Source organism: Oreochromis niloticus, linkage group LG12 (assembly GCF_001858045.2).
Source record: "Oreochromis niloticus isolate F11D_XX linkage group LG12, O_niloticus_UMD_NMBU, whole genome shotgun sequence".
In the NCBI taxonomy this organism is placed as follows: domain Eukaryota; kingdom Metazoa; phylum Chordata; class Actinopteri; order Cichliformes; family Cichlidae; genus Oreochromis; species Oreochromis niloticus.
This window is the reverse complement of record NC_031977.2, coordinates 34874890-34887938: the sequence shown is the minus strand read 5'-3', so window position 1 is coordinate 34887938 and position 13049 is coordinate 34874890. Positions and strand designations below refer to the sequence as shown.

Sequence of the window (13049 nt, the reverse complement as noted above, 5' to 3'; positions counted from 1 at the left end):
GTAACTGTGCGGCAACCTTCACGTAAAACTGTAATCAGAATGCATTTTTTCATTTGACTAACATGTTGACTTTTTTATGTGTTAAGTGGAGCATAATGTATGTGAACAAGCTTTTAGGGAAATTGATATTTAATTTCTTTTTACTGAAATAAAGCATCTCAGAAGCTACAAGTGTCCGGCCCCTGATGTCATCCATGTTTCCCAGAGTGGAAGTTTGAAGCTGAGCCCTTAGAAGCTCACTTTTGCATCCCTGCTTTCCAGGACGCCAAATTTTCTTCTAAACTTATCCACAAAATTATAAATTGTTTGGTACAAACAAATACACACATACCATTTAGAGTGTGTGAAATATTAGACGGGGTCCTAAAAACAGGTGAATAAATTAGTTTTCTCAACGGTGAAGGAGCTGTTCGGTTCACCGAGTTCTCAGTGAGACTTCTATAATGGCTACAGTGTTCTTGTATATTCCAATCACCACTTTCATTTGGCTGTGTCATTGAACGGCTCATATCCACATTTCCGCTGGGACAGAGTCTGGCCCATTTCTGCTTACAGCTTCACTTCACTCAATATTTCCCCATATGATTGCGTTATGTGATTGCGCTCCTTTTCCCAGCACACAAAACCAACACACGTCCCTTTAAGCCCAAATCCTGACATTATTAATGCAATTAAACCAGGATGTGTGTATGAATGCTTGTTGAGTGCTTCTGTGCTCCTGCCTGCAATGATCCAACCAAACAGCAGGGAAATCTCTGAGGTGAGGGGGTCATCTTTTCTCATTAGGTGAGATAAACTAATTTGCATGCTGTTTATAGTTCATGACATTAATGCCTCCCATCACATCAACATGCAGGAAACACACAGGTCCACAAATAATACCAACGAGCGCACTAATATAAAGCCCTTCCTGACACATCCACCCCACATCACAGCCTGTTGGATGGACTGTAGTCAAGCGCTCGGTAAGTGTGCAAACAGAGCTTACGTCATGGCCTGGAAGATGGACTCAATGCCGTAACGCATCGCAAACTCATCCACAACTTCCTGTTGCACTTCATCAAAGTAAACCTTCCACGCGTCGTCTCCCTGAGCAGCTGGGATCTTCACCACGCCACCACCCTCGACATCCGTCGTAAAGTGAAACATATTCTAGAGAGAGAGGATTTAAAATTTAAAAATGTAACTGTAATTATTAACCACATGAAACAACTTTGTTTATTTTATTGAGGAATCTGTTTTGTGTTAGCAAACAGACTCAGACGTGTGTCTACTGATCCTCAAAAAGTATTTATGAATATTTCCATTTGAAACAGAAATCCCAAAGAGGTGTGCAAAATGTTCCATAACCAAAAACAATCAAACGTCATTCCTTCAGTGCCCTCCTCTCACCTGAAAACTGAAGGTGATCAGTCTTTCTCGGTTGCTGTCCCTAAGCTGTTTTGTTTTCATTGTTGTTTCTGTAGTTATGTTTCAGTAAGAATGGAGTAAAAATGGCACGGCAACATTTATGTGACCAGGAAACATCAGTGGTTTATCAGTGATGGCACAGATATTTTTCTCTTTCAGCAACCAGTTGCAAAAAGCTGCAGTGACCAACCGATTGGCCAGAGGTTGAGTGTGCAGCTCCCTCAGCCTCTGGGTGACTGGTGGGAGGCAACCTGTTTCCAAACACTGGTGGTCCAATTGTCATCTGCCATCTGATCAATAAATGCAGACAGATCACACAGACTGACTGCGATGAGTCTGTTTACAATAGGAGACGTGACTCAGCTGGTTATATTCTGGTTATATTCATATATAAAACCAAAGTCAGCGAGCACCCGTGCCATTGTGCAGTTACACTGCGTCTCTTTTTGTGGAGAAGCTTCAGTTTCAAACCTGTGAGGTTCTGGCTGGACTATAAATGTAAGCAGCTAATTTGAATTTCTGTTTAATTCAATCTGATTTAATTTCTCTGTGTACACAGCAACGGAGGCAGTTTTCACTGATTTATCACAGCTGACTGCTGTATTATCACACACAGACTGCATGTAATTGTCAGCCTGACCCCGTTCAATCGTAAACAGACTTATCGCACGCGACCATAATCGTTTTGCTCGTGCCGTGGCCTCTAATCGCTGTTCTCCCTAGTGTGACTGTAGCATCCCATTTATTCATGCACCTCTTTTATTATTTCATCTCAGTGTCTTTATACTATTTTACTTCACTGTTTTTTATGAGGTAAATTGTGAGAGCTGTTTAACATTTCCTTTTTGATAGCTTCATCTGAATAGAAACTATAGTATAGCATACTGTTTAACAAATACAGTCAGTGTCCCCACGACATGTTTGATGTCCTTTACCTCATGAAGGCACATGTACTGCACGTGGTAGGGCGCCACCTTCTCCTCGCCCTCAATCTCCACACTAATCTGAAGACGGATGGCACCAGACACCGCCGACTTGTCTGTCCTCTTTTCTGTAAGTAGAGAAAAACACAGACACAATTACTCTGAAGTGAAACATCACTCAGAGTTGAATTTGAGATGCTCTTTAGGTCTAAGATGACAAACAAACACTCTGAGACATTTATTCCCATAATCCTCTGAGTTCTGAGAGACTACATACCCAGGTTATACCACACGTCCATCTCTCCACTGAGCGTTCGGACCTCAATGATGCTCTGTCCCAGGAAGTCGTCCGACTCCCTCTTCAGACGCTGCTTCACTCGCGACTTGATGTCATCGTCCTCGTCCCAAACCCGGAGCTTGATCCGATCTGATGAGTTGTGGCACTCGCTGTGCAGACAGGGAACAGGTGTGTGGGCTGTTGTTTCAACACATGTGGCAGCACGCAGCTAAGGTGAGGCATATGCAAGCCCAGAGCAAATGAACATGTGTTTGAAATGATTTAAGAACCGCATACTTTATCACTCTGCAGCCAGCAGCTACTGACTCATTCATTTGAAGGAAAAAAGGAGTTTCGTCTTGGCTATATTTGTAAATAAAAAAAAATAGATGTCCTAAACAAAAGCTGAAATATAGCTTGAAAAAGACAGATTATATAATTAAAATCAATTTGAAGTGCATGTGACTCAACTTTACATCGTGCCTAAGCCGGTGCATATTTTAAATCTCCAAATTTCTCTTCTTATGTGTTTTTTCTCGTACTGAGGAGAGTTTTAAACTTCTTAACTGCTCTAAAATTAATATAAATATACAAAGTGACAGGGCTACCAATGTTGCACCAGACAATAAAAGCTAATATGATGTATTAGTGCTAACTGACCCACACTGGTCTGCAGTTGTTCAAATATTCCTTGTTTATTAATCAAGATCATAATCAGATTATATAATAAAGTCAATAAAAACCAAAGGAGGGCATACAAAGTTCTACCAAACAGAACATCCACTGAAAAACCACAACATTCAACCCACTGACAGGTGACCTGATTAACATGACTGCTGCCTTTAAAAGTTGGATTTTCCTGGGAAACTTTGGTCTAGACATTGACGTGGGTGTTACTTTGAAACGTACCGCCCACTAAATATTGCAGCAGCACAATCACACACCTCACATGTCAGGCCTCCCTCATGGAAACAATGTTAGACCACAATATAAAAACTTGATGAAAATCCAGGCATTAATCTTCCCATATTCCGATATGATCCCAAAGCCACAACCCTTTGGACCCAAAGGAACCACAGATACTGATACTACTACTGTATATGCATTTTGCTATTTCTAAGTCCTACACACCCTTACATCTGTTCCACTGGGCTCCATATACTTAAAAAAGATGATGTGATCAGGAACAACAGAGCAAAGAGGATCATGAGGAATACTCTGTGCAAACCCACACAGTGAAACCAACCAAGTGAAATCATCTGTGTGGGTTTCCTATGGATGTGCGGGACCTTCAGGAAAACGATTAGAAATCATCTTCTTGCACAGCAGGGTCACCGTGACAGAGGCACATAGCTTTCAGCACATTGGAGAGCTCCAACTACGTTTTAAACCTGGAGGAAAACAGAAACTTGCACTTACAAGCTGAACTTTTCCTCCCAGACTGGGTTCAGGTTGCCGTAGATTGTCTTTGTTCTCTTCTTGGTTTTACCCACTTGGATGGTCACATAAGGATCGCTGGAACCTGTCCTGTCCTTGGCCTGGAGACCCTGGGCACTGACGACTGACATGCGCACGCACACACGCGCACACACACACACACACGCACACACACGCAGAGAAAATGACTATGAAAATTGCATAAGAACAACAAACACCTACTCCCTACCATCATCTTTCTGTTTCTCATTCACATACACATCGAAACACACGATATCACCCACACAGTTATGCAAAGCCTCGTAACACAATACTCGTGACTCACAGGCAGATGTTGGGTAACATTTTTTACTAAATTTCTTAAATAACCACGAGGTTCTGTGCAACAAGTGGTGAAAGTAGGCTTTAAAAAACCCTGAAGCTATAATGTGGTCCCACTGTTGCATTAGAGCGTAGTGAAGGCTGTAGTGTAAGCAGCACATGGCATGCAATTTTCTTTCATCTCCTTTTTGCACATTGCATTCTGTATGCTGTATCTGTACCATACTTTATTAAAACAACCAAGCAATAAATGAAATAAGAAGCAGTTTCTGTGACACCTGGCTCTGTTTGGCTTCTCTCCAGTCAGCTGGTACAAAACTTTTTTGATAGATGGATGATTTGAATTGTGTCTGGAGACATTTATCAACTACGGAAGGTCAACAGGTACCAAGGAGGGACAACTTCATTTCTGCCATCCCTCACTGTCACTTTAATCCAGGTGAGAAGGCAAGCAGGATTTCTGCAGCACATACTAATGAGGGGAACTATTCATAGCTGCAGACTTTAACCAGAGCTGAAGCCTGAAGACAAATCAACTAAGCAACATGCATGCACATTTGCTAGGACCAGGAGGAAGGTTATTGACAGAAATTCGACATGCAGGGTGAGCTCAGGGTGAGTCTCATCATTTAGAATGTAGCAAATGATGCCGATTGCACAAACTGTGTGTGTCCGATGCCATAAATAGCTGTTGCTTAACAGCAAACACTGACTGCACTTAAAGAGGGGGTCTAATATATGTCTAATATTTGAAAAAAGCCAATTCATGCATGCATGAATATCTGATTGACAGATTATCCGAGTATGAAATGTAAACAGATGATTTAATTTTAAAAATATGAAAAAAGAATAACACATTTATGCCATTTATGAAAATCTACACTCAACCATTTTATTAGGTACACCTGTTAGAGTGCTTGTTGATGCAAATGTCTAATCAGAGCAATTCGATTCATGCAAGTGTGCAGACATAGTCAAGATGAGCTGCTGAAGTTCAAACTGAGCATCAGAATGAGTAAGAAAGGTGATTTAAGGGACTTGGATGGTTGTTAGTTGTGGACAGGCTGGTCTAAGTATTTCAGAACCTGCTGATCTGCTGATCAGCTTTCCTGCATAGCCATCTCTGGAGTTTACAGAGAACGGCCTGAAAACCTGAAATTATCCAGCGAGCAGCAGTTCAGCAGAAGAAAATGCCTTGTTGATGCCAGATTCCAAAAAAAGCTGGGATGCTGAGTAAAATATAAATCAAAACAGAATGCAATCTTTGACAATCTCATAAACCCATATTTTATTTACAATAGAACATAAAAACAAATAAAATGTTTGAGCTTAGAAAATGTACCATTTTAAGAACAAAAGAAAAAAAGGGTCATTTTAAATTTGAGGGCAGCAACACGTCTCCAGAAAGTTGGAATGGAGCAACAAATGGCTGGAAAAGTAAGTGGTGCTAAAAAGTAAAGCTGGGCAGACGTTCACCAAACTGCAAAAAATTGTGTCTAAAAATTGTGGAACAAATTCAGAATTATGTTAATGGCATTATCAGTACCTAATATCATCAAAAGAAACTTGAAAAATCTCTGTGCATAACGGACAAGGCCAAAAATCAATATGATGATATGCCTGTGATGTTTGGGCCTCAGGCAGGACTGCATTAAAAACAGACATGTTTCTCTCATGGAGATCACTCCATGGGCTCAGAAGGTTTTAGCTCAACATATGCTCCCATCCAGATGACTTTTTCCTGCTTCTCTCCAGGGAAGGTTTTGTGTATTTCAACAAGACAACAACAGCATGGCTTCACAGTAGAAGAGTCTGGGTGCTGAACATTTGGATCATCGCGAAACTAAAACTACAGCAAAGAAGACCCAGGACTGTGAAGCAGCAGGAATCTTCCATCAGACAAGAACGGGACAACATTGTTCTCCTGTTAGTCCAGCAGGTGGTCTCCTCAGTTCCCAGATGTTTGCAGACTGTTGTCAAAAGAAGAGTGGATGCTACACAGTGGGAAACATGTTGTCATCAAATTCAAAATTACCCAGTTTCTTTAAATGGTACATTTTCTCACTTTAAACATTCGTTTCCTGTTTTTTTCCCAAATAAAATGTGGATTTATGAGATGTATGTTCGAATGTATGATTAATATGCTGTAATGAGCCACAACGTTCCAGTCATATATTTGCTGTCTGTTCATTTAGTGGCCACGTCTCTGTGCTAAAGAGCATTTTGAATATAAACTGGTTATTCCCTACTGGAATCGAGTGACTCTTCAAAGAGCTCTCTGTAAAGCATCTCCTGGCAGTCCAGAGGGGTTCGAGTTAAAAGCGCTTCTAGTTGTATTTCAGATGGATGACATGACTGACATCTTAGACAGCTTGATCAATTTATAGACACATGCAGCCTTTTCTTTATCGAGTTTAAAGAGTTCACTTGTTTAAAGGGTTTTATCCCATTTACAACTACAGAGAAAAGCTGTAGTTGTAGTTGCAAGCAGCCACACTGATAGGTCTACTGTACAAAGAGATTATGCATCCAAAGCTTGTGAACATGTACTTTTTAAAAAATCCTATTACTGCATATCAAGAATTCATTGAGTATGTTTGTCAGACCTCGTTCAGCAGAAAAGTGAATGACAGCCATTAGGTTATGAATGATTTTCAACAAAGCAGCAGCTCCACGCCCGTCCCTGTATCTCATCTTTAAACGAGCTCATCTCTGCTGATTGGGGAGACAAGGTGTGATGGCTGCTATGGAAACACTGCTGCCAATATATGGTGTGATATGTCTGGTTGCTTTGGTAACAGTGGCAGTCCTGATGATGTGCGGCGAAGAGAGGTGGGGATGTGAATCCGTTCAAATTAGTAACTCCTTCCTATAAACAGTTAAAGTTTCAGCACAGCTCAGAAGACAGTGTGAGGAAAGAAGATGCTTTATGAATACGGGTGGATATTTTTTAGCAACTGTCGCGCTCTGGCTCAGTGACACTCTGCTTCACTTCCACACAGCTGCAGGTTTACACAGGTGTCGACGACAACTGTGCCAGCTTTCCTAACACACTCATCGGATTTGAATATGCATGAAAAAAACTGCTTTGCTTTTCTAACTTTCTAACACCTTGGGGTCTCAGCCAATCCCAGGTGATCCCAGCCCATATCAGCTGACACCTTAGCTGAAACCAATTAGCCTGATTAAAGCTGCTGCTGCCCCTGCAAGACACTTTGCAACCCACCATCCAAACTAGTTTCATATTTGTCACTGATGCCTGTGGAGGTCTTGCTGGTGCTCTAACTACTGTATACGTTCCACGTATAAGTGGAGATCCTTTTTGACTAATGTGGGGCCCAACTAAAATACACCAAACTAAATGTGGCTGAAGTCAGTGTTAATTATAAAAGGGAACCTCTACATTTTACTAGAGTGAAAAGAATCTGGGATTTACTTTTCCTGGAAAATGTCTGTAAGACACTTGCTCTTAAAAGAAGTCTGAAAGTGTCATGGAGAGTTTGTGCAACGTTCTTTATCTTTTGATAGCTGAAAATCAGACAAAAGCGGAGGCAGATTAAGGATGCCGTGTAGCGAAATGCGTTTTTGGCAAACTTTCTGTCATCCACGGCATCGGCATTCCAGTTTAAAACTACCTTAAACATATAAATGGTCTCTGTAGAGAAAATAGGCAACTGTTTAGGTTTTTAACTTCAAATAAGAAGTAACAAGTAAATACCATTGATGGTGATCTTGGCTGACCACTTGGAAGTGCCATCCAGCACACTCTGCTTAATGCTCTTCATGTTCTGGGTGTGGACCATCTTGGAGACGTTGAACACTTTACGGATCTCCTCAAAGATCTCTGGCTTGTTCCTCTCGCGGATTTTCATCCGGTCTTTCATGGCCATGATGATGTGCTGCGTCCGGTCCTCTGCCCCGGTCTTGGAGCTCTTCTCGGCCGCTCCTGAAGGCGATGCAGCGAGTTCACAGGAAGCAATAATAAATATGATCTGCAACACAATTCAGCTGTCAGGTAGTTTAATAACTTTACTTACTTTGCAGGCAGTCAGCGTTTAGCAGCTCTTGGCATTTCTCATGCACTTTGACCCCACACTCTGCACAGCGCATTCCCTGCCGGGCGATGCCCCACAGCAGACCCTCGCACTCGTAGCAGTAAGTGGGCGTGGTGGCGGTCCACACCTCAAAATTGTGCGGTGTGGTGCAGGAAATGGGGTAGATGAGAGCCTGCAGGGTCTTCTTGTATACGTGGTTTTTCTGTTGGAGGAACAAAGAGAGATAGAGGAAGTGATAAAGAGAAGGTCAGTCACAGCCAGAGTGTCTGAAAGAAGCATAAAAGCGAGGAGTATGACTGGTTTTTAAAACATTTTCAAAAGAAAGTAAACGGAGGGAGCAGACAACAGCTTAGAGACTAATATGGAGCAAAAAGGCGAAGATCCATAACAAGGCAAGACAGAGGACGACGAGGTCAATGACAGAAATGCACAAAAGACTATTTGCACTTAGTAATACATAATTATACAAAAGTATATATTATCTAGTTGTGTTCACTGTAGTCTGATTTAAGTAAGGTCTGCAGAAGTAATTCAGGAAAGCTGTCAAAATGAACCACAGCGTAATTTTAAGGAAGGATCATTTAAAATTACAACAAGCTTTGATTATGTACAGCAATTAATTTGATTGAAATTCTACGACTTTTCTCTGACGAACTAAATTCTGATGTTGTAGGAGGAGTGTGGGAGGAGGTGAACAATCTACACAAGACCAGAGGACACCTTGACAAGAAGCCCAGTTTGATTTGGTGAATTCTGTATAGAGGGCAAGTGAGTCATTATTATTGTTAATGCTCTCTTTATTCTTTTCTTTATAATTATCATGGTAGAGATGCTGGTGTGGTGGAGTTACCAATAGAAATTACTGTTTTGTATCAATACTTTCACTTTTATTGATCTGACCTTTTGACTTCACTTTGTGCTTTTATGTGATTTTATCACCTTTGATTTCCATTTGTCTGCGACTGTTATTGCCACTGGTACCTTTTGGCTATTGATGACCACAAGTGTTTTTTCACACTGTCTGACTGAAATAACAGAACAGTTAGTATTGTACACATTGTTTATCTTCTTTTCTTTTCTATGAACCCCTTTACCCCATGCACACCCACACGGATATGTGCAGAGTACTTTTCTATAAATGTTTATGTAGGTTTCATGTAATAGTTAAAAGCACGCTCTAAATGACCATGACACGGACATCACTGCGCTCCAGGCTTTCTTTCTGAATTGATGAGAAACAGAAACTTTCATACAGTTGGAATCCAACAACACAATTCATTAAGGTTCATATTATAGGAAAAAAGGTGAGAGACCATCAATACGGTTCAGTCCACCAATACAACCTATGGCCTTAAAACTAAAGTCACTCAGTTATAAGGTGAGGTGAGCCGGTATTTATTGCATGGTCTATTTTTAGCATTGCACATGAGCTGCACATGCTTGTGCACAAGTATTCTAGTAAACTGCGTTTCATCCCAATAAGAGGCTCTTAATTTTTCATGTGTAATTTTACTCTGAAAAGAAAATTCCAACCTTTGAAACTGTCCTCTGCTGTATCATTTTCTGCCAAATCCAGTGACCTACTTTATGCACTTTAATTATTAATGCTTCTTCTGATATATAATGTAATCACCATCATGACTTGGCACAGCGAGGCATGGAAAGGAATCGCAAAATGAACTATAATAAACAAACATGAAGTCTGCCCTGCCTCCATTAAAACATGAAGCTGTCTGAAGTTGACTCAGCAAAATCCAGAGCCTACAGTATATTGGATCTCCAACAAACAGATTAACAGTATGGCTGCAGGATAATGACAGCAGGAAAACGGAGGAAAAAAAAGTGCGAAAAAGTGTGTGTGACTGTTTGTAAAAATAAGTTGAGGTCTGCGTGAGTCCCCATTAGCTGGCATCGAGGTGACAAGTCTCCCTGTAGGTAACTCACACCTTTATTGTGTGTGTGTGTGTGTGTGTGTGTGTGTGTGTGTGTGTGTGTGTGTGTGTGTGTGTGTGTGTGTGTATCTGTATGGCATATGCACTTGGCCACTCACAAGCTCTTCGTCTTTCAGGGAGGTCCGTGTGGCCAGTGTGTGGGCGAGTCCAGCTTTCCTGGACTGTAGCATAGACTAGAAATGAGAGAGAAAACAGAGAAATCAGGAATTCACAGCCACGGAGAAACATGCAAACAAACACAGTTAAAAGAAAAGAAAAAGACAAAGAAAACTTTCAGCTTTAAAATTCAGGAAATCAATAGTTTGTGTGATGTCGGGCTTTTCTTTGAAAGCAGTGAAAGCTCAGCATCACAAGAACAACACACACTTTTGTTCTCCTTTTGTCTTTGAGGCACACTTTCTGAAACACACTACTCTCATGTATTGTCTCCTTGAGGACAAACCCTCACGCGTGCTCGCACTGCTACAGTTGTGAGGCTCTTTGTAATGTACAATTAGAAGGAATCTTTCAAATTTGCTCGGCAGGTTTGTCGAGGCTAAAGGCAGAGTTTTCAGTGGCACAAAGGTGGTTATGTTTTACCTGCTGAGATGAGCAGATGAGCTGATAATATTCACTATGAATGATATTTTCATATCATATATGTCATATATGAGGCTGTTAAGTCATAGGTTAGGTTAATTCAGGGGGGCATGGAGTAACTGCCCACAGATTTACATTTTATGATTAAGTGTTTATGGAGGTGTTGAAAGACTTTAAAACCATTAAGTTTTACAAAAAAGATACAAAAATAACAAATGCAGATAGGATCATGTGTGCTGTTGCTCTGCCAGTATCATCAACACACAGTGATCGTGACACTCCTTCACAATACAGCGAATCTGCGAAACATTGTTAGATAACTGTCGACACTGCAAGATCTTAATATGAACCCTGAAATGATACAACTATACCTATTTATTCACTGTATTTGTGTTCATTACTATTGGATTACCCTGCTTTTTTACCCTTTTATAAATTTCTTGGTCACCACAAGTTGCTTATCGTCACTAATCTGACCTTTTGGTAAGTTTTGGTTAAAAAAACACACATCAGAACAAAGCTTTGCAGTTTGTCTTAAGTTGGTTTTACGCTGCTGAAATTTCAGCAAATTGGGCAAAAACTTAAAAAAACATAAGATCAAGTTTAAATTTTAGGCCTCTGTTGTGCAGCTGTAAGAAATGAACAGGAGCACTAAAGATGCTCTGAGAGAAACATCATACATATTAACTTTTCTGTGGCACTTTTCTCGTGTCTCAGTTGAAAATGTTATCGTTATCCTTCACATCTCTCTATGACCTGTTCTTCTTGGCTGGAGTAGGCGGCACTCGATTATTTAAATCGTGTCAAACGAGCACACGCAGAGCCTTAAGCTGAAAGCTTGGTGCAAGAAAAAGAAGCTAATATCATTATTGGATTTTGATGAGTCTGCTAACACAAAGGAAGCCTGGTTATGTTGAACTTGCTTTGTGCTCCGCCCCTCTCTGCATCATTTTTACGCTCAGAATTTCAACACTCCAGTTTATTGAAGTTGTTCTCCTTGCTTTCAGTCTTCGTGCTGAGCTAAGTTAATTATCTGCTTTATAGTTGCTTTATATTTAATGTGAAACTATAAAAGAGTTATTCACCAAAAAGGAAGTAAATAAAGAGAAGACGGGTTAGAAACCACTAAAGCTGAAATGTGTTTCCATTTCTCATTTGTGTGACGCACCTGAGAATATTCTTCAAACACATGCACAGATTTCTTAATCCTACAGTGAGTGACTCCTCTCACTGCAGCTTGCTGTCAGTTATCATCATATTAAACTGATCAAAGTCATTTATTTGCAGAAGGAGTCATTTCAAATCTCTTCACTTGAAGAAGCAGTATTTTGATTGAGTGCATTCATAGTTTTCTGATTGTTAGTTGCCTGTATTTAGTTTAGTTTCCTTCACTGGAAATTAGTGAGAGGCAAATCAGATCACAGATACCGAGAGATACTTATTACCCTCTTTTTGTGAAATCAAGGGCTAAAATTAATTAATTAATTTACAATGTCAAAAATGGCCCATTATATGAAGTGAGGGTTTTGGAGGTGAAAAAGGAAAAGTGTAGATTGTATATAAACACATTCGAGGTCTTAAACATCTATATCAATGAACCAAACTTTCACTGGTTCTGCCTAACCTAACAAAGGTAATTACGTATCCTAGCTTTAATATTAGCCTGGCATTGGATGACACTGAGCCCTGAATTTGTGCTCATATTAGTGGAATAAGCTGTTTCACGTAAGTGTCACATTCACTGAAACCACGAGAACCATCAGTATGATCAGTTTATAATAGTGCATGTGAGATAGATATAAGAGCTTTTGCTTAGTCACAGTTGTTCTGATGATTAATCACATGCCAGCGCCACAACCTCCTGTTATTTTTAGCGCTGTCGATTTAACTAGTTTGTTGTGTTCGTGTGTACTTATCAGTGAAGTGAGGTTATCGAATTCTCTGAATAGTCATTGCGAGCCCTCTTAAAACACCGTCGTCTTTCCTATTAGACCTAACTGTTCAATAATTTGCTGTAATGGTCAGTTCTCTGACATAAGCCTCTCTGGCTGAAGTGCATCAGCCTGAAACGTATTACCAAGCATACTTAAAGAAT

General features: G+C 40.4%; 1 protein-coding gene across 2 annotated transcripts in view; it reads right to left on the bottom strand.

Moving 5' to 3' along the window:
- The window catches only part of unc13ba (unc-13 homolog Ba (C. elegans)), a 177884-nt gene that overhangs the window by 55298 nt on the left and 109537 nt on the right, over positions 1-13049 (bottom strand). For both annotated transcript variants that reach the window (XM_025897097.1, XM_019365567.2), the window contains 7 exons: positions 10474-10548; positions 8406-8625; positions 8087-8314; positions 4030-4171; positions 2611-2780; positions 2346-2461; positions 989-1152 (listed from right to left, as the gene is read on the bottom strand). In XM_025897097.1, coding sequence (XP_025752882.1) covers positions 989-1152; positions 2346-2461; positions 2611-2780; positions 4030-4171; positions 8087-8314; positions 8406-8625; positions 10474-10548 — 1115 coding nt within the window. The remainder of the gene's footprint in view (positions 1-988; positions 1153-2345; positions 2462-2610; positions 2781-4029; positions 4172-8086; positions 8315-8405; positions 8626-10473; positions 10549-13049) is intronic.